The following is a 21,156-nucleotide window of genomic DNA, read 5'->3' as shown; positions in this document are numbered from 1 at the left end:
GCTCACGCTCTGCCTCTCTCACAAATAAAAATAAATAAATAAATAAATAAAATAAATAAATAAAAATGAAGTCTTTTTTTTTTTTTTTAAAGAGGATATCGGTGAGAATATTATAAAATTGAGTGCTTAAATCCAAATTTTTTTCACGTGTGTTTAGTATTCTATAGTATTCTCTTTATATTCTAAGCCAGTTACCCTATCAAAAAAGGCAATTAGGTTAATCTTGTATGACAGGCTTTCTGTGAATGCTTACTGACTCTTTTTTTAAAACTAGGTTTTTGTTTTTGTTTCTTTTTTAGGTTTGTTTATTATTTATTTTGAGGGAGAGAGCACATATGCAAGCAGGAGAGAGGGAGACAGAGCTTGATCTCAGAAACTGTGAGATCATGACCTGAGCTGAAATCCAGAGTGTGGACACTTAACCCACTGAGCCACCTAAGGTGTCCTGAATGCTTACTGACTCTTAATGATTATCTTACCCATGCCTAGGGCCCTCAAACCATTTAACAGTGTGCTTAAGAATTTTGCTTGGAAATGGGGTGCCTGGGTGGCTTAGTCTGTTAAGTGTGCAACTTCGGCTCGGGTCATGATCTCGCAGTTTGTGAGTTCGAGCCACACGTCGGGCTCTGTGCTGACCGCTCACAACCTGGAGCCTGCTTCCAATTCTGTGTCTCCATCTCCCTCTCTCTCTCAGCCCCTACCCTGCTCACGTTCTGTCTGTCTCTCTCTCAAAAATAAACAAACATTAAAAAAAAATTTTTTTTTTGCTTGGGATTGACATCAAGCAAATCTGCTTATAGTTTTTAGCATTTACCTGCTTTCCATTATTGACTATTGAGTGTTTTTCTCATTTTCCTCTTCTATCCTACCTGATTCTTTAAAGGCTTTAGATAGGGAGGAAGCTGTGTACATTCTTAGGGTATGCTGGGATATAATTTGTCTGGGACGGGAGAACTGAACTCATTTAGATTATCTAGGTACTTTTATCTCCTTGAATGCTTTGGGATTCAGTTTCCTCATTACAATTTGTTTTTCCTTTTCTGGTTTGACTATCGGTAATCTTCACTAGAAAAAAAAGAATTGGAGCAGCCTTTTATATTATACTCTTTGTCTACATGTAAACAGACCCGCATCTTTTGTTGCTCTTGTTCTGAATATAAATTAAAATAAAGGAAAGCTGTGTCTGGAATTTTTTTTAATCCGAGCACATTCTAAGCACCAGTCTTTCTGATATTGTTCTTATAGGTGTTTGCAGTTTTCTTTGGGTATGTGCACATTCCATCCCTCCAGCCTCTTGTGAAGGTTTTCCTTTAAAATATTTTTTATGATGTGACATGGTGGAGATGCAACCAACAAAATTCAGACCGTGAGAATTTCTACAGGATGGACGACCTCATTTCTTTGTTTGCTGTTGTTTGTTTGGGTGTTTTTTTAAAGACTATATTTTTAAGGCAGTTACAGGTTCGCAGCCAAATTGAAAGGAAGGTACAGAGATTCCCCATTTACCTCCTCCCATGCACACATGCAGAGCCTCCCACATTACCAGCATCCTCTGCCAGAGTGGTACACTTGTTACCCATTCAGGAGTCTTCATTGACGCATCGTAATCACCCATACATAGTCCGTAGTTTGCCATAGGGTTCACACTTGGTGTTGTACATTCTACTGGTTTGGACAAATGTATGACGGGTATCCCCCATTACAGTATCATACTGAATAGTTTCACTGCCCTAAAAATCCTCTTCAGGATGAATAAACTAGTTCTTCAACACATGAATAGCAAGAAATAAAAGAGATTGAAGGGGAACCTACTGATTGAGAGAGACGTGGCAACTGATTGTAACACGTGAACCTTATTTGGATATTAATTGAAATGAACCAACTGTAAAAAATACTTGAGACAATCTGGGCAGTATGAATTGTGTATCAAAGTATGAATCATGACTGTGTATAATAAGGTATTGTTAAATTCGTAATAGTGTTGTGGTTATGTCTTAAAAAATATCTTTTTTAGAGGGGCGCCTGGGTGGCTCAGTCAGTTAAGCGTCCGACTTCGGCTCAGGTCATGATCTCGCGGTTCGTGAGTTCAAGCCCCGCATCGGGCTCTGTGCTGACAGCTCAGAGCCTGGAGCCTGTTTCAGATTCTGTGTCTCCCTCTCTCTCTCTCTGACCCTCCCCCGTTCATGCTCTGTCTCTCTCTGTCTCAAAAATAAATAAACGTTGAAAAAATTTAAAAAAAAAATATCTTTTTTAGATACGTATGACATTTTTATGGGTAAAAATAAAACAATTTCTGGGATTTGCTTCAAAATAATATGGCAGGGGTGTGGAGGGAAGAGTATTGATATTGATCATTATTGAACATGGCTGATATGTTGTACATGTGGGTTCATAATATTATTCTCCCAATTTTGTGTATGTTTGAAATGGCCACAATTAAAAGTTGGAAAAACTCCCCCAGAATATATTTTTATGGCCACAGTCCTTGTTACTAGCAGATTCAGGACTAAAACACAGATCTCCTGATTCCAGCTCTCAGTTTTTGTTGTTGTTGTTTTTTTGTTTTTTTTTACTATGTAGCTAAGCTTAATAGTCCTTCTACTTCCAAATTGATGTCATGTTGCCCTTTCAGTCTCTGGGATCCCCAAATCTTCCCTGGGAAATTTGTGGTGGTATTTTAGGTAATCAAGGCTTTAATAAATGGCCAGTTTTACTTGATTGGCTACCTACCCATGTGAAACCATGAAGGGTTTTTAGAATTATTAGGGTGAGTTCACAGGCTGCATGAGTTGTTAAAATCCGCAGAGACTTGAGTCCAAGTCCTAAGTAGGCCTTTGATCTTAGCTTAAGCTCTAGGAGGGTGGGGATCCTGTCGGCCTTGTTCACTGTTTTATTACACGTAGTGCCTAGCACAATGCTGGTACATGGTAAGCAGTAGGTAAAGGTTAAATGAATGGATTCATTTAACCATTCATTTAACCTTATTTAGCTTCTTTTCCTCACATGTGAAATGAGATTGTTGGTCTAAATGGTTGGTTGGTTTTTTGTGTTTAAGATTTTATTTTTAAGTAATCTCTACACCCAATGTGGGACTTGAACTTACACAACCCCGAGATCAAGAGTCGCATGCTCTACCCACTGAGCCAGCCAGGTGCCCCGGTCTAAATGGTTCTTAAGCTTCCTTCAAACACTTAAAAAAATTATTCTTCCTTTCTGACTGATTTTTTAAAGTCCTTTTAGAATTTTGAGAGGGATTACTGTAAATTTTTTTGGTGCTAGGTAACATCAATAGATAGGATACTCACTTCCAACACCTGTGACAGAAAACCCCACAGTTATGGTGCATCCAGATCTCTTGAAAATAGCCTCGTGCTATGCATTTTCTGTGAGATTGAGTTTGTTTTTTTAAAGTAAATGAGTACTGTTCTCGACATTACCAGAGAGTCAGGTTTAGCAAGTTCCAAAGTCAAGCTAAGAGGGTTAATAAAACGTGTTGCTTGCATATTTGTTAGCGTTCACTGAAATTGTATTGAATGCAGTATTATTTTGTCAGAGTTTTGTGCTTCCTGTGGAAACTTGGTGGGCAACCTTTTAGGTAAGTTGCAGTTTTTGTCATCAGATCCAAATCCAGGACCTACCTTTGGATTAGTGAACTTATTATTCTAATGAAATTTTGCTTGAGGTATGTGAAGGCTATCGCTGGATCAGGTCAGAGTGTATAAAAGAAAAACAATTCCTATACTGTCTTGCAAAATCCACAAAGCAATGTTTTGAAGCCACGTAAATTTTAAAAATAATGAATGTTGTGCAGACATTAAAATGAATTGGTTCTAAACACAAATACCCTAGCTGCAAAAGGAAAACTGTAATTAAAATGCTAAATGGATAGGGACTCTGAGAAAGCATCTGTCACACATTATTTTATATTCAAACATGAGCTTTGTTAGTATAAACTCAACATAACGAGTACATGAAAATAACTCTTTTAGAAACTAAGGTATAATGAATTAAGATGTTCTATCTGTATTGTAAGTTACTGAAGTACAAATTTGAAAATTAGTTTTATATTCAAAACCTGAGTGGAAACCACACTAAAAATAATTTTAATATTTGATCTGTAAGCCGTATAGGGTGTTTTTTTTTTTTAGCAGAATACCGATACTTTTTTAAAGCAGATTGTATTTTGAAGCTGTTTTAGAAGTTGCTTGTTTTTCATGTTTAAATTTAATAGTACAATTGGTAGACATGTTTTCAGTTTCAGAAACTGCTGCAAAAATCAAAGACTTTCTGTGTTTGTAACTAGTATTCGTATGTTGGAAGTTTTTCTTACACTATTAGGTAATCAAGGAAGTTTAGCCCTTTATATTTTTGCTCAACTTCATAAGAAGCACGTTTATTATTTGAATTAAGCTTTGTCAGATATTTAAATGTGTTGAAAATATTTCATTTAAAAATACCCTACAATAAAAACTTTTCAAATGAAAAAATGAATTTTTGAAGCTCTCATTTTGGTTTCTTAAGTTTTATTTAAGTGGGGTATACCACCAATACTTAAATATGTCTACCTGTTACTTCAGAGTTTCTTTTCTTTTCTTCCTTTTTTTTTTTTTTTTTTTTTTTTAAAGTAGGCTCTATACCTCAACATGGAGCTTGAACTCATGACCCTGAGATTGAGAGTTGCATGTTTTACCGACTGAGCCAGCCAGGTGCCCCATTTCAGAGTTTCTTCAAAATTTCTCTTGCGTGGGGTGCAATAAAAGTTATTTTATGTAGGCATTTGGACTTTTTCTGGGAAAAATTACTGACCTTAACCTGTAAACAGGAGGAATCTAATTTGCTATAATTAGTATCTACAGAAATCTTGAAGGACTATTTTTCTACTTAACTAGATGTATCAAAGTATTTACTGGGCATTTCAGGATGTATGTGTGTTGGATTATGTCAGTGTTTCCTACAATTTTTCTCAATTTTAAGGGATATCAGAGGATATAAAATTTAGATCATTAATCATGGTATAAATTAACACCTTCACTCTCAAACTAATGAAGGGTCTTAAAATTTTCTAAAATTATGGGAAGTCTAAAAACTCATGCTTAAAGGTCATGTAGCTAGTTGGTTGGGAAAACCTAGAATAGAACTTAATTTTCTTGACCTCTAGATGCCCATTTCTCCTGTCTCCAAACTTGAACATGAATAGTTGTTTTCTTTAGGCACATAATCACCTTGAAATAGTATAATGTTCTTATCTCTACTTTGAAGTCAGAGACTGAGAAACAGAGAAGACTTGAGTGGTTGTCCAGGGATACCAAAGATTAGTGACACCTTGCTTACCTGACAGCCACTTCTTTGGTAATAGATTCTCCAGTACAGCTGAAAATAAGAAATAATCACTTAAACAGCCCCTGACCAATCAAACAATGTGCCATGAAGTCCACAGTAAAGTCGTGTAAAAATTTTTTCACGGGAGACTTTTACTGAGAATCTCTGGATTCTTCCTTTACCGTACAATTCCATTTTTAAAAACCTGGTTTCCCAGCTCAACGCAGATTAGAAGCAAAAATTAGAAAGGGAGGGAAGCTTTTAAAGACAGGCACATGGCCAACTGGAAGAAGTGACCAATTAAAGTGACCACTTAAATTGAGGAAAGTGATGCAAAACTGTAAAACACAGACATTCCAGGCATAATAGCCTGGGGTCCTGTAGTGTGAAGGCAAATAAATCCCCTGCAAATAAATGTCTCTGGAGGGCATTACTATATTAAAACATAGTGTGGTATTTGAGCATAATTACTCCAGGTCAGTAAGAAAGGGAAAATTGTATATCCTTTGTTTAAGAAGGTATTTGCAAGGGAAAGATTACTGGAAGGGCAAGGCTTAGCCTATAATGTACTTATTTACAAGCTGCTTTTGAAATGGAAATTCAAAAATAATTAAAATACTTTCAGAAGTTTGGCACTAAAAGAGAAGCTTCATCACTCTTGAACTTTTATATATGGAGCATTTCATTATTTTATTCCCTAGCAGTGCCAAATCAATTAGGTGTTAATTGTAGTTGTTAAAGGCAGATCAGGATTCAGAGCCTTTGACTTAGTCTAGTCCAACCCAAGAAGCAGCACTAATTGCCTTTACTTTGGTGTTCATAGCGCCAATTATAGTATTTTCATAATCATCATCTTTTAAGACCTTGCCCGGAAACGAGGCAATATTGCAAAGTATTTGAGAGAGTGGGCTCTTAGAGTCAGACTGCCTGGGGTCAGATTCTGGCCCTACAATTTACTAGCAGTGCAGTTTAGGTGACCTAATCTGACCCAAGCCTCAAATGTTTTGTTGTGTATAATAGGGAACGTAATAACACTGCCTCATAGGAAAGTTGTGAGGACAAAAGAAGTTAAAACTAAGTCAAGTCTTAGCAAGGTTTTGGGCACCTGCTTAATAAAAGATGGCCATTGTTTCGTTATTATTATAATGCCCCATTAGGAATACTTCCTGTGGGAATACTAAATTATGATTTACCGTTTCTTAGGGTGAAACGCATTGTTCCTTTCTCATCTTGGTACGTGATACAAATCATACACGTTGTTTTAGCCAACTTTACAAATTATAAATATGCTTTCACTTTTTACTAGATGCCAGTGTTCTATAAATGGATCAAAAAAATGTATCACAAAAGAATCCTGGTCATATAGGCTACCCCTATTAAAGACAATTTTAGGCTTGATTAGCCTAGAAGAAGCTGTTTTACTGCCTATCAAGATCATAACAACTTTGTAACATTTAAAATATGTCTCAAACATGACTGTCTTTTGTTATTAGTTTTTTGTTTAATGCCATCACAAAATGTAAGCCGGATCCCATTTTAATCACCAGCTCAATATAATCTGGTTTTTCTCGTATTCCCTGTTGGTAGGTGGACTGGAATTTGACAGCCTGTAGGGTATCTTTTCTGTGTTTAAGAAATTGGTCTCAGTCTCCCCACTACCAACAGACTGCCAAAGTACCGTAGAGAAACTTGCTGAAGGTCCTCATTTGTGAATTTCGATGAAGCAATTCGAAGCTGCTGAAGAAGCTACCACTTACTGTGTGTGCCCCATGTGCTCTCATTTAATGCTTACAGAAAGGTCTATGAAGTAGAGTGCTTTTACCCTGTTTTACAGAGGAGATTGAGGCTTGGAAAAATTAAGTGATTTCATCAAGATCACACATAGAGTAAATGGTAGGAAGAATATTTAATTTAAGCGTGGGCCATATGCTTGAAAGCTCTTGCTCTTTTCACTATGTTCCCTTAGCTCTCAAAAATAATAAATTTTATAGTTTGTACACGCATAGGTAAAGCCCTGTTAGCACCAATCTGGAATATTTCCATGTGTGTCAACAATTAGTCCATAATTTAGACCCTGTGAATCAATAGCCAAAAAGTGCCCTTTATTAAATGTTACATACAAGAGATAAATGTAGTTCCCCATTCTGTGTGTGTTTTTCTTTTTTTGACAGCTAAAAAAAACTGGTCAGGGGCGCCTGAGTGGCTCAGTTGATTAAGCGTCTTTTTTCTTTTTTTTAAAGTTTTAAATGTTTCTTTATTTTGACAGAGAGCTAGCAGGGGAGGGACAGAGAGAGAGGGAGACACAAAATCCGGAACAGGCTCCAGGCTCTGAGCTGTCAGCACAGAGCCTGACGCTGGGCTCAAACTCACGAACTGTGAGATTATGACCTGGGCCGAAGTCGGACACTGAACCAACTGAGCCACCCAGGCGCCCCAAGCGTCTGACTCTTGATTTCTGCTCAAGTCATGATCTCATGGTTCGTGAGTTCAAGCCCTACATCAGGCTCTATGCTGACAGCGTGGAACCTGCTTGGGATTCTCTCTCCCTCTCTGCCCCTTCCCTGCTTGTGCTCTCTCTCTCTCAAAATAAATAAATAAACTTAAAAAAAAATTAAAAACCTGGTCAGATTTCTTGAAGTGATGAGGGTCATGGGAAGGCAGATTTTCTTTTTCTTCTACTGTCTACTTCATATGGGGCTTAAGGCATTTAAAAAAAACCCTTTTTTTTAATGTTTATTTTTGAGAGAGAGAGAGAGTGCAAGCAGGGGAAGGGCAGAGAGGGAGACACAGACTCCTAAGCAGGCTCCAAGCTGTCAGAACAGAGCCCAATGCAAGGCTTGAACCCACAAGCCTCAAGATCATGACCTGAGCCAAAGTCAGATGCTTAACCAACTGAGCCACCCAGGTGCCCTGGGGCTTGAGGTTTTTTTAATCTTATTTCCATTTGCTGTTACACCTCTGAGGCAGATGATTTGTGTTTTCTAATTGGCAGTCAGAATATGTGCCATGTAGAAATTCGATAACCTTCGAGGTTTTTTGTTTTTATTTTTGTTCTTTTGATTTCCACTTACATTTAGACATCCTTTGTGTAGAATCTTTTCTCTTTTTTTTAGTTTTTTTAATGCTAACTTAGTTTTGAGAGATAGTGCGTGTGCACGCGCCAAAGAGAGAGAAGGAGAGGGAGGGAGAGAGAGGGAGAGAGAGGGGCAGTGAGCCCGGGAGAAGAGAATCCAAAGCAGACTCTGCGCTATCAGCACAGAGCCCAATGCGGGGCTTGAACTTATAAACAGTGATATCACAACCTGAGCCTAAACCAAGAGCTGAAAACAACCCACTGAGCCACCCAGGCACCCCTCTTTTTTTTTTTTTTAAGTTTATTTATTTTGAGAGAGAGCAGGGGAGGGGGAGAGAAAGACTCTCAAGCCAGCTCCACACCTTCAGTGCAGAGCCCAGTGCTGGGGCTCAGACTCAAAAAATGAGATCATGACCTGAGCCAAAATCAAGTCAAACACTTTTTTTTTTCTTTTCTTTTTTTAAATCAGAGTAGCTTTGGTCCTAATCACCCCTGGATAAAGAGGATTTTGTTACATAGGAGTACTGTATAGGTATGCCAGGGAAGCCAAATAATTGGGAATATATTTTTCATTTCTGCAAATTGTCCTTTGTCAACATGAAATTATATTGTCTGGGCACTATGGTTAAATGGTCAGCACTATTTTATATAGCTACCATTTTTTTTTGTTTGTTTTTTGTTTTAGAGAGAGAGAACATGAGCCAGGGAGAGGGGCAGAGGGTGAAAGAGTCTTAAGCAGGCTCTATGCTCTCGATGTGGGGTTCGATCCCATGACCTTGGGATTATAACTTGAGCCGAAATCAAGAGTCAGATGCTCAACCGACTGTGCAGCCCAGGTGCCCCTACTACCTTTTTGTTTTTTAAACGAGCTTTAAAAACCTCCTAAACTAGAATTATGTTTTATTCATCTTCATATCTGTAGTCCCTGGTATATAGTAGATATTCCATAAGTGTTTGTTGAATAAAGGGGTTGATGTTCTGTTAAGTGACCAAAATAATTTTTTTAGCACACTAAGTTTTGATTAGAAGTTCAAGATTGCTACAGCAAATATGGATTACTCAGTTTGCCATTTGAAGAGCATGGTAGTTGAACTTGATGCTTCTCTTGGTTTATCCCCTAAATATGTGACTTTGGGGAAACTCATTTAACCTCTGAGCACCTCTGTTTCTTTATCTGTTAAAAGAGGCTATCTGATTCGATAATGTTGAAGATGTCTTTCAAAATAAAGTATCATCTGTAATCATTACATTTTACAAAAAAGTTTTAGAAATGACATATTAATATTCATTTAAAAGTGTTTCTTACTGGGGCACCTGGGTGGCTCAGTTGGTTAAGAGTCTGACTTTGGCCTAGGTCATGATCTTGCCCTTCCCAAGTTCACCCCGCATCCGGCTCTGTGCTGACAGCTCAGAGCCTGGAGCCTGCTTCAGATTCTGTGTCTCCTTCTCTCTCTGCCCCTCCCCCACTCACACTCTGTCTCTCTCTCAAAAATAAACACTAAAAATTTTTTTGAAAAGAATAGTTTTGCTCTAGTAGATAAATGAGCTACAAACAAAAATGGGTACCTCTCTTCAAAAGCAGAGTAACTGTCTAATGCATATCAAACTTTCCATCTACACTACAAATCAAAGAACTGCAATTAAGATAATAATGAGATACTTTCCTTGTCAAATTTGTAAAGATTTTCAACATAACACTCATTTTTGGCGGGGGTATTAAGAAACAGGCACTCAGAGCAGTGAGAGTATAAACTGGTACATCTGTTCTGAAGGGCACTTTGAAAGTTTCTCAAAATGCTGAAAAATATGTATACTTTTGGCTTGCAATTCCACTTTTAGAAAATTTATTTTAAGGAAATTTATCATGGGGGCACCTGGATGGCTCAGTCGGTTAAGCATCCAGCTCTTGATTTTGACTCCAGTCATGATCTCACAGTTCTGTGGGATCATCAGGCTCCGTGCTGACGGCATAGAGCCTGCTTGGGATTCTCTCTCTCTCAAAATAAATACACTTAAAAAAAATTATCATGGAAGAGCACACAATTTTATTTACAAAGGATGCTTATTTTAAAGTTTATTTATTTATTTTGAAAGAGAAGGAGGGAGGGAGAGAATCCCAAAAGTGGGCTCTGTGCAGAGCTGGATGTAGGGCTCGAACTCACGAACCACAAGATCATTACCTGAGCCAAAACCAAGAGACGCTTAACCAACTGAGCCACCCAGGTGCCCCAATCTTATTTACAAGAATGTTTATTATAGTATTATACATCATATGTATATGGGAAGACAAAAGGTACATACTCAAATCCCTAGATCGTAGGATTATAGGTCACTTTAATTTTCTTCTCTCTTTTTTATGTTTTCTACATTTTCTATGTGCACAGAAGACTTTTTTCAATCACAAAGTATATAAGTGTTTTAAAATGTGGGCTTGTCTTTAATAAGTGTGTAGATGTATTTCCCTTCTTGCCTCCACTATTCAATACCTCCTTCCTTTTATTTCTATACAGGTCTCCAGGAAAGGTTGGGATTTCAACATTAAAGGTAAGCTGTGTTTTCTGAGAATTCTATTTCTACAAATTGTGTATACTTTTCACTCATTTTTCTATTTTATGTAAATTTTCTTGCTTTTCTGTTGCTTATTATTTTTGTTAAATAGTATTGTCACTATATCTTACTAGGTGTGGTTGGGTGCTCTAGAAATAACAAATATTGTGCTATGAGGAAAAGGATTGTACGTTTTTTAGATTTCCACTAATTTCCATTTGTTTTATAATGTTTAGAATAAAAGAATACTATAAAATACGTGTGTGTTAATTGAAAACGTAATACTTGCATGACAAAAATGTGGAATAACCAAAACACATTTTTTTTTAACGTTTATTTATTTTTGAGACAGAGAGAGACAGAGCATGAACGGGGGAGGGGCAGAGAGAGAGGGAGACACAGAATCGGAAGCAGGCTCCAGGCTCTGAGCCATCAGCCCAGAGCCTGACGCGGGGCTCGAACTCACGGACCGCGAGATTGTGACCTGAGCCGAAGTCGGACGCTTAACCGACTGAGCCACCCAGGCGCCCCAAAACACTTTTATACTTCTTATGGGCACATGCATTGGTATCATCATTATATATAAAAAGCAATCCCAGCCTTATATCCAAGCAAAGAAGTTTGGTGTTGAGACATTATGAGACACTGTGCCAATGAGAGCCATTTTAAGGCCAAGAACATCACCCAACAGAACTATTTACGTCAAATAGAGTACATACTGTTTGTGTATGTTTGTGTGTGTCTGTATATAATGTATATATAATCTCAAATGTGCCGAATTTTTTTTTTTTACTACCAGTATTCTTACCTTCTATTTATACACATTGGATACCGATCTTTTTGATAAATTGTGGCATGTTCATGTGGCATCCTCTACAGCAGTAGATATGAATGAATTCATTACGTACAATGCCATGGATGAATTCAGCACCATAGCGTTGAGTGGGGGAAAAGAACAAGTCACAGTAAGATACATACAGTAATACTCCATTTATATTAAGTTCAAAACCATGTAAAATTAAAGAATATATTCTTTAAAGATACAAACATAGTAAAACTATAAAGAACGGCAAGGGAATAATAAACACAAAGTTTGAAGGTATCAGTCATCTCTCAGGGAGAAAGAATGTAATGAAGATGGAGAAGGGTATTTAAGAGATTGGAAGCTAATGGTAATGTTCTTTTTCTTAAACTGAATGCTTAAGGAGAGTTAGTTCTTCTATTTTATACAAATTTACTTGTATTTGATAAAAACAATTTTTAAAAATAATGCGTGGACATGGTGAAAATTTGTCTAGTACAAAAAGTAGATGGTTGAAAATGTAGCTTCCCTCCCATTCCTCATCCTCCACCTCCCAATCCTCATATCCAGAGACAATTGCTGTTTATGCTTGTAGGTTTTAAGAGCCACTTAGCTCTAAGATGTTTTTAGGTTGTAACAAACAGGTTTGGGAAATTTACTTTATCTCAGTAATTATAGATTGTGCTTAACTTGAATAAAGTTAGAAAATATACATATTTACTAAATAAACATGCAGTTGGATAGTGTTCGTTTTTACTTTTCATTTTGAAATAATTATAGATACAAGAAGCTACAAACATAGTACAGAGAACTCCTGTGTATCTTTCACCCATTTCACCCAGTGGTTATATCTTAATTATAGTACAATATCTCAATTATAGTACAATATCAAAACCAGAAATTTGACATTGGTACAATATGAGTGTATAGTTCTGCTTCAGTTTATTACATATGTATATTTGTGTAACTACCACCACAGAATGGAGGTCTATTTCATCACCGCAAAGCTCTCCCTTGAGCTATGTACCCTTTTATAAAAGTCACACCCGCCATCTACCTCAAATCATCCCTAACCTCAGGCAGCCCGTAAGCTCTTTTCCATTTCTGTAATGTTGTCATTTGAGAATGTCCTATAACTTCAGTCATATAGTGTGTGACTTTTTGAGATTGGCTCAAAGGATTGAGATCCAAGTCGTTGCGTGTTATCAACGGTTTATTCCTTTGTATTGTTAAATGGTAGTCTGTGGTGTGAATGTTCTCCGACTATTGAATGCATATCATGTATAGCAGCATACCTATTGATATTTTAAGCAATCCAAAGAAAATTTTGATGATTTGTAGAATCAAAATAGATGATTTTTGATGATTTGTAGAATAGAATAGACTTGAAGTGCCACAACGAGTTTGGAAGGGGAAGGGAAGATAGAACAATCCCGAGAGCACAGGTACCTGGTGTATCAGGGAAAAGTTTCAGGGAAGAGGTAGAACTTGTGTCTGGCTTTGAAAATTGGGAGAAATCTGCATAGGCAGAGAAAAACTGGGAAAGCATTGTATGTTAGGCAGTAGCATGAGCTCTTTACGATGCAAAGGTATAGAATTTGCTGGGAGCATTGAAAGACTGGCGTGACCCATGTAAACGTTTCAGTGGTAAAATGATGGAGAAGTAAAGTGGGGCCAGATTTCGATCAACCTTGAATGTCAGGTTAAGAACTCTGGGCTTTAAAATTTTGAAGCAAGACATTTTAAAAGTCAGGTTTTATACGTCTTACAGTTGTGCTCTTCAGAGTTTTGTTTTGTTTTGTTTTTTTTATGGAGGAATTAATGGAAAGATAAGTGGTGGAAGGGTGGGAGACAGTTTGGAGGGAAGAGACTAAGTGCAGAGAGCTGTTAAGAGGCAGTTAGAATGTCAAGACTTGAGACTTGGACAAAGGGATCACATTGATAGGAATCGGTGGATGGACATGACCACTATTTAAGAGTTGTTCCTTTTTTGTTTGTTTTTGTTTTTGTTTTTTAACTTTTCTCAGCAAAAAAGAGTAGAGATCACATCTCTAAAACGTTTTTTTAAAATTTCATTTTTGGGGCACCTGGCTGGCTCAGTCGGAAGAGCATGGGACTCTTGATCTCAGGGTCTTGAGTTTGAGCCCCACGTTGAGGGTAGAAATTACTAAAAAAAAAAAGGCAATAAATAAATTTTTAAAAATAAATAAAATTTCACTTTAGTCACTGTTAATACCTTCCCATTCCTCGCTACTAAAAACTGGAAGTGACCTGAATTTTTTAATAACTAGCATTTTTATTTTATTTTATTTTTTAAAGAATTTTTGTAAGTTTGTTTAAACATTCTCTACACCCAACACGGGGCTTGAACTCACAGCCCTGAGATCAAGAGCTGCATGCTCCACCAACTAAGCCAGCCAGATGCCTCAATAACTAACATTTTTAGCTTACTCTTCTTTAGTAAATAATAATGAAGATTTCCTTGAGCGTAGATTACTTTTGTACAAATGATTTGTGAAAATGATTAGTCTTTTGTTGGATGTGCTTATTAAAATTAAAAGCTCTAGTCATAGAACTGAATACTGTGAGGAGGGTCCACGCAGCTCTCTAATATCCAACAGACGTGGAGGGAAACCGTGGTGTGAATGACTAGAAATTGAATGATCTACCATACCTTTTAAGGACGTGTGTTTCTGAGGTTGTGATCGGCAGGGGTTCAAGAAACGGCCTAATGGTGGGAAGCTGGGATTTAGTAGGCCCTGTGCTTTAGTAATGGGGCAGGCCCATCTCCAGAAGGAGGTGATAAGTGAGGAGTGTGTGAAGTCTAAGCTGGTGTTGGTTGTCTGCAGACACATTTTTGGCTTCCATGGTTTCATCTCCCAAGCCTGATCAAGATGCTAGGGGAAGGACCTGGACCTTACACACCACTGAGAGTCATAGATGACTATATAAACCCCAAATTAAGTTTTACTGAGAAATCTTCTGATGAACTTCTCTGGAGATTAGATCCTCTGGTAGGTGCCATATCACTCCATTAAACTTGTGACTTAATCACAGTTTACCTTATAGAGGTTGATACCTTTCAAAGGTTCAAAGTCCAGGAGAGTTTTATTAAAGCCAAGTAAGATAGAAGTGCAATCGCTGCTTAGCTTGGCAGTTGTTTTTTTTTTATGTTTATTTTTGAGAGTGGGGTGGAGCAGAGAGAGAGAGGGGGACAGAGGATCCAAAGCAGGCTCTGTATTGACAGGAGAGAGCCCAATGCAGGACTCGAACTCATGACCTGAGATCATGACCTGAGCCAAAGTCGGACACGTAACCAACTGAGCCACCCAGGTGCCCCACTGCTTGGCAGTTTTGATCAGTGTGAGAATGTTAATCTGTGACCCTTGCAAATACTTAATTAAAACAAATTAAATCGAGGTACAGGAATTATGAGTGTGTATTTTTGCTTTGGTTAACTTAGGAAACATACCCATGGGATTATGTTGTGCAGTGCTTCTGATTTTCCTATTAATGAACAATTATTGGAGGATAATTGGATAAATATACTTAATTCATACGACAGCTGAAGGTGTTTCTCTAATATTCATTAACTGTTCTTAATGACCATCAGCTTTCAAGTATTCTCTCTCCCTGGTCTTGTCAAGATTATCTTACTAATTGGTTTTGATTAGAGTTGTTCTTTTTTAGTGTAAAACCAGGATTTGATTAAAGGATATGTAAACTTAAGATATGTGTATTTACTGAAGAAAAGCCAGAGGCATGTGTTATTCAGCATTCATTTAGCAAATGGTTACTTTTGCCCAGCACTCTTTTAGGTACTGGCTGTGCAGTGGTAGACAGAAAAAGTCTCTGTTCTCATAGAGCTTACGTTTTAGTGGGGCAGGGAAGAGACAAAAAAAATAAATAAACAAGTAAACAAGGTTGTTTCAGATGGTGATAACTGCAATGAAGAAACAGAAAATATGATAATGTGATAGAAAGTTAAGCAGGTAAGGCTATTTTAAGGTGGTTAGGGAAAGCGTTTTTTGTTTGTTTGTTTGTTTGTTTGTTTGTTTGTTTGTTTTAATGTGGGCTTCAGACCCAGCGCAGAGAGTCCTCTGTAAGGCTTGAACTCATGACCCTGAGATCAAGACCTGAGATGAGATCAAGAGTCAGACAGATGCTTAACCAACTGAGCCACCCAGGCACCCTTTTCTAAAAACACTTGAGCTATCGCTCTAAGGATGGTAAAGAACCATCCAGTTGGCCAAAATGTAATTGTGGGGTTGTGGTGGACAAGGGAGGTGAGAAATACAGATGGCAAAGATGTAGGCCCTCATGGGTTGTGGTAGTTTGGGTTTTACCTGACACTTAAAATTCCATGAAACAGCTTTTAAGCTTGAAGATATCAGAAGTTCTACATAAATTTCTCTAGCACATTAAATCTTCAGCATGATATTGATCTGGAGTAATTTTATCACGGCACCGATCATGATCATATCCTAATACTTGTATAAGTGCTACCTTGATACTTACACACATCCTTATGTGCCTTAGGTTGCTTATCTGTCAAAAATGGTTATAGTGACCTTTTTTAACTCTATGTTGTGTATAAAAAGTATGAAAAGTTTTTTTTCTTAGTGTTGTTAGTAGCACTCAAATTGCTATACTTTAGTAAATGTAGTGACAATTTAGGATGGAGATAAATACTGTGCTACATTTGCAAATGTGCGATTGTCTTGTTTTACCAGAATTTTTTTCCAGCAGAAAAACTGTATCCATTTCTACCGTCTCTGACCTCCCAAATATATATATATATGTACGTATGTGTATATGAATGTATACGTAGATATATATGTATTTTTGGTGGGTTTAATGTTTTTCATCTCTTACTGTTTGGGGGAACTTGATTTAACTTCTTGTCTTGATTGCTTTCATCTAAAACATGTAGAGCTTTTAAGAAAACTATTCTCTGAATGTGGTTTTCTGCATTATGTACTTTTATATTTATGCATATTTATGGAGCAATACTCTGGGAAAAAGAACAATTCTGACTCAACCCTTTGTTTAAATCCTGAATCTTTTTAAGCTACAGAGGTACTTGGTAGTTCTTATCTTCCGGTATGGTTTTTAATGTTAAAAAGAGGGGCACTTTTAAAGGAAAATATCTGATTGCTGTACAAAAATAGAAAATTGCTGATTGGTAACCTTACACAAATCAGATTGTCCCAGTTGACATAAAATCTCGGCCATCTTCAGTATACAAACATCTAAGCTCTATGGGCCTTTGCTTTATCAATGCTGTATTTTCTAATTTGTACCCATCTTAAAAAGAATTTTAATGTTTTTAAATTTATTTTTGAGGGAGAGAGAGAGGGAGGGAGACAGACGATCCGAAGTGGGCTCCACGCTAAAGAACAGAGAGCCCGATGTGGGGCTTGAACCCACACACTGTGAGATTATGACCTGAGCTGAAGTTGGCCGCTTAACCGACTGAGCCACTCAGGCGCCCCTTAAACAGAATTTTAAAGAAAGGAAGTCATCATTTGGTCTCTGCTTTTTCTTTTTAATATAGGAAACTGAGAACACTGCATACAAAATTGGAAATGAGTCTCCTGTACAAGAATTGAAACAAGATGTGTCTAAAAAGGTTAGTAAGATATAATATCAGTATTAGTTTAACAGATATTCTATTTATATGATATATTTAAAGTGGAAAAGTTTTCTATATTCTTTTAGTATAGTGCTGTGTACTTGCTGGATGTTCAGTAAATGTTCTTTGAATCTTGAGTTTCTGATTGAAGACACATCAGGCTTTTTAGAGGTCATTTGATAATCGAACTAATCAATAATTTTTCCTTGAAACAGTATTTAGAAAAATGTAATGTGTTTTTATTTTTTATGCTTGTATTTGTCTTAGAATAAGCTGTTCTTAGAGGCCATTATCAGAACAACTATTCTTTTTTTTTTTTTTTAAGTTTATTTATTTTGAGAGAGAGAGAGATCGGGGGAGGGGCAGAGGGTGAGGTAGAGAGAGAACCCGCGCTGTCAGCACAGAGCCTAACGCAGGGCTCCATCTCACAAAGCATGAGATCGTGACCTGAGCCGAGATCAAGAGTTGGACGCTTAACTGACTGAGCCCCCCAGGCGCCCCAGAACAGCTCTTCTTGAGGTTACTACCAAGAGTTAAAGGTATTGAAACGCTCAGTGCAACAAATCCTGATGTCTTTATGAGTTAGAGGTTATAAGAAATCATTACTCTGATAGTGCCTTCAATACCTTTTATAGAATTGATGCTTTAAAGCTTCAGAGTTTGGGGGCGCCTGGGTGGCTCAGTCGGTTGAGCATCTTACTTCAGCTCAGGTCATTATCTCACAGTCTGTGAGTTCAAGCCCCACATCAGGCTTTGTGCTGACAGCTCAGGCTGGAGCCTGCTTCCAATTCTGTGTCTCCCTCTCTCTCTACCCTTCCCTGCTTGTGCTCTGTCTCTCTCCCATAAATAAACAAACAGTAAAAAAAAAAAGAAAAGAAAAGAAAAGCTTCAGAGTTTGGTTTACTAGAAGGGACAGAACACAAGATAAAAATTTTGACCACGGGCAGTTCACAGTATCAGGATAAAACCCAAGGAGAAAGGATGCTGTGTGTTTGTTCAGTTATGTTACTTTGAGTATTTTCTGTGCCCCTGGCCCCGTTCTAGCCAGTGGGTTTCTGGAGACCAGCAAAATGACACATTCTCTATCCCAGAGTTTCTCAACAGTGACACTTTGGGCTGAATAATTTTTTTTTTTTTTTTTTTTTTTTTTTTTTTTTAGTAGGCTTCACGCCCAGCGTGGAGCCCAACACAGGGCTTGAACTCACAACCTTGAGATCAAGACCTGAGCTGAGATCAAGATGCTTAACTGCCTAAGCCACCCAGGTGCCCCTAGGCTGAATAATTCTTTGTTGCAGAGGGAAGGGGAGACTATTCTATGCGTTGTAGGATATTTAGCAGCATTCCTGGCTTCTACCCACTAGATATCAATAGATTCCTCCCTACCCCCACTCCATCACAACAATTAAAAATGTCTTACAGACATCACCAAATGTCTGGGGAGGAGTGTGGGGGCAAAATCACCCCCCAATGAAGTTCCATTGTTCTACCCTTACGGAATTTATACATTTAATGGACTCCATATTTCAATAGTGATCATACTTCCCCCCTTAAAAGGAATTTTTTTGGGAGAAACGTATTGTGTATCAGCATAAGTAAGATATGAGCAATACCCTTTTTTTTCTGTTTAAATCAGAAATTGTCCACAGTTCTACATTGTAACAAACAGCCATCTTAATTTTTCAGCATTCCTTTCTGGTTCTCACCCATTTGCATGCCTTTTTTTTTTTTTTTTACCTAATTGTAGTGTAGATAGAATTTTATATTTTACCTTTTCCTCTTGCCATTACTACTTTTCATCATATTTCATCACACAGTCTCAATACTCAGTTTTTATTTCATGTGTCAGTTTCTATCAAGCAAATATATTACAATGTATCTAGCCCATTTTTATTGTTGAAAACTTGGAACGTTTCTGTGTTTTCCACTAGAGTTTTTCTTTTCCTTTTTAAGAATTTTTTCTTAGGATGCAAATGGGTAACTAATAGTGGCCAAAAAATGATTTTTAAGTAGTTTAGAAACTGAAAAACATAGTAAACACTGGAGCAGTTGAGTGAGGCTCAAGACTCGGTCTCACTTTTTAAGCTCTAGTTTTTTCGATCAATTTAGGTATCACAAATGAATGATAAAGGCTGTGGGATATACACTGCACCAGGCACGACACAATCCCTGTCCCCCGTAGTTTACATTTTAGTAGAGGAAATTAGATGAACACAAAACTGAATGTAAAAAGTGTTCAAGTAGACTTACAAACTATTATAAGAACAGAAAGGGAGACTTTACTTCCTGCTTGAGGATAGGAATGAGGAAGACTTCATGGAGGAAGTAACATCTGAGCTGGTGCTCGATGAATGGATAAGATTTGGGCAGGCAAAGATGGGAGTTGAAAGGCATAACCAAAGGCATGGAGAAACGTGCAGCATGTTTGCAGATGAGAATAGAGACCAAGGTTCCGGCCAAATTATGGGAATGCCTCTTAGGTCATACTAACACATCTGGTTTCTATTGTACAGTCACTGGAAAAGCAGTGAGTTTTTTGAAGCAGGGAGGTGATAGGAAGCCAACAGTTGCCTTAGCACGATCATCTCCATTGTTGGTCTTAATCCCCACTGTTCTCTGGGTCTTTCCCCTATTTGCTACCTCCTGAAGCAGAGCTTGGGACTGGTAGTAGGTGCTATGGGGGCATATCAGGAGGAAGACAACACGGGCTTTATTTTTCAAGAGCTATTTATCTGCCATGGAGAAAGTCTTTATGTAGAGCTAACCCATGTACCACCTTGTGTTTATATTATAGTTCACACTGTAGTGAACGGTAAGAAGGGTAGAGTTCAGTCAAGGGAGAAATTGTTCTCATATAAGGGATCAGAGAAGACCTGTGATTTTTAACCTTGTTTTAACCCCTCTTCTGGTGTCAGTCTTTCCATTATGCATAGTGATTATTTCAGACCTTTACAGTCATCTCACATTCACTGTGCCCACTTAGATCCTTCTCACTTTCAGCAGATAAGCTGCTTCATGTACACATTAGAGACTAAGAAGGCTGGGGGCGCCTGGGTGGCTCAGTAGGTTGTGTCTGACTTCGGCTCAGGTCATGATCTCACGGCTCATGAGTTCGAGCCCCGCGTCGGGCTCTGTGCTGACAGCTCGGAGCCTGCTTCACATTCTGTGTCTCTCTCTCTCTCTCTCTGCCCCTCCCGTGCTTGCTCTTTCTCTCTCTCTCTCTCTCTCTCTCTCTCTCTCTCTCAAAAATAAACATTAAAAAAAAAAAACCCACTAGATTTTTGAGAAAAACCTGGATTTCAGTTTTGACTTTGTAGTTTACTAGCTGTGGGACGTTGGACAAAATTCTTAATGGCTTTACCTCAGATTCTTGTTTCTTGTTTCCGTAGAAGGGAGATAATCCAGCTACGTCAAGGCCTATGTGATGATTAAATGGAAAATACGTGTACTGGTCTAATACACAAGAGACCCTCTTTCCCTTCTTCTCCAGAACTTTGTTATCTTACTTTCCATTGGCTCCTTCCACTCAGCTTATAAAAGTGCTGGGTCACTTTCTTGCAGCTTCTTCTGCTTACAGCCAAGCGTTGGGAAAACCTACATCGTGCTGGCTATCTCTGTGTTGTCACCTCTTATTCTTTCTTCAACCCGCTGGCTTCTGTTATCACTAGGGTACTCAGCGCTCAGTAACCCCCTAATTGACAAAGTAGGTGGACTCTAGTTAATATCCCTCGGGTAAAAGTGTGGTAAGATGAGGATAAAAATGTGAAGGTTGAGACCAATTAA

The 21,156-nt window shown here is 37.9% G+C and overlaps 1 protein-coding gene across 2 annotated transcripts in view; it reads left to right on the top strand.

Annotated features, from left to right (window-relative positions):
• WDR44 (WD repeat domain 44) overlaps positions 1-21,156 on the top strand; it is an 81,282-nt gene that overhangs the window by 18,827 nt on the left and 41,299 nt on the right. For both annotated transcript variants that reach the window (XM_019421904.2, XM_019421902.2), the window contains exons 2-3: positions 10,903-10,936; positions 17,299-17,373. In XM_019421904.2, the coding sequence (XP_019277449.2) occupies positions 10,903-10,936; positions 17,299-17,373 (109 nt within the window). The remainder of the gene's footprint in view (positions 1-10,902; positions 10,937-17,298; positions 17,374-21,156) is intronic.

The sequence above is a fragment of the Panthera pardus genome, unplaced genomic scaffold, assembly GCF_024362965.1.
Source record: "Panthera pardus isolate Hobbes unplaced genomic scaffold, ASM2436296v1 HiC_scaffold_27, whole genome shotgun sequence".
Taxonomy (NCBI): Eukaryota; Metazoa; Chordata; class Mammalia; order Carnivora; family Felidae; genus Panthera; species Panthera pardus.
The sequence above is the reverse complement of the archived record's forward strand: the minus strand, read 5'-3'. Positions and strand labels throughout refer to the sequence as shown.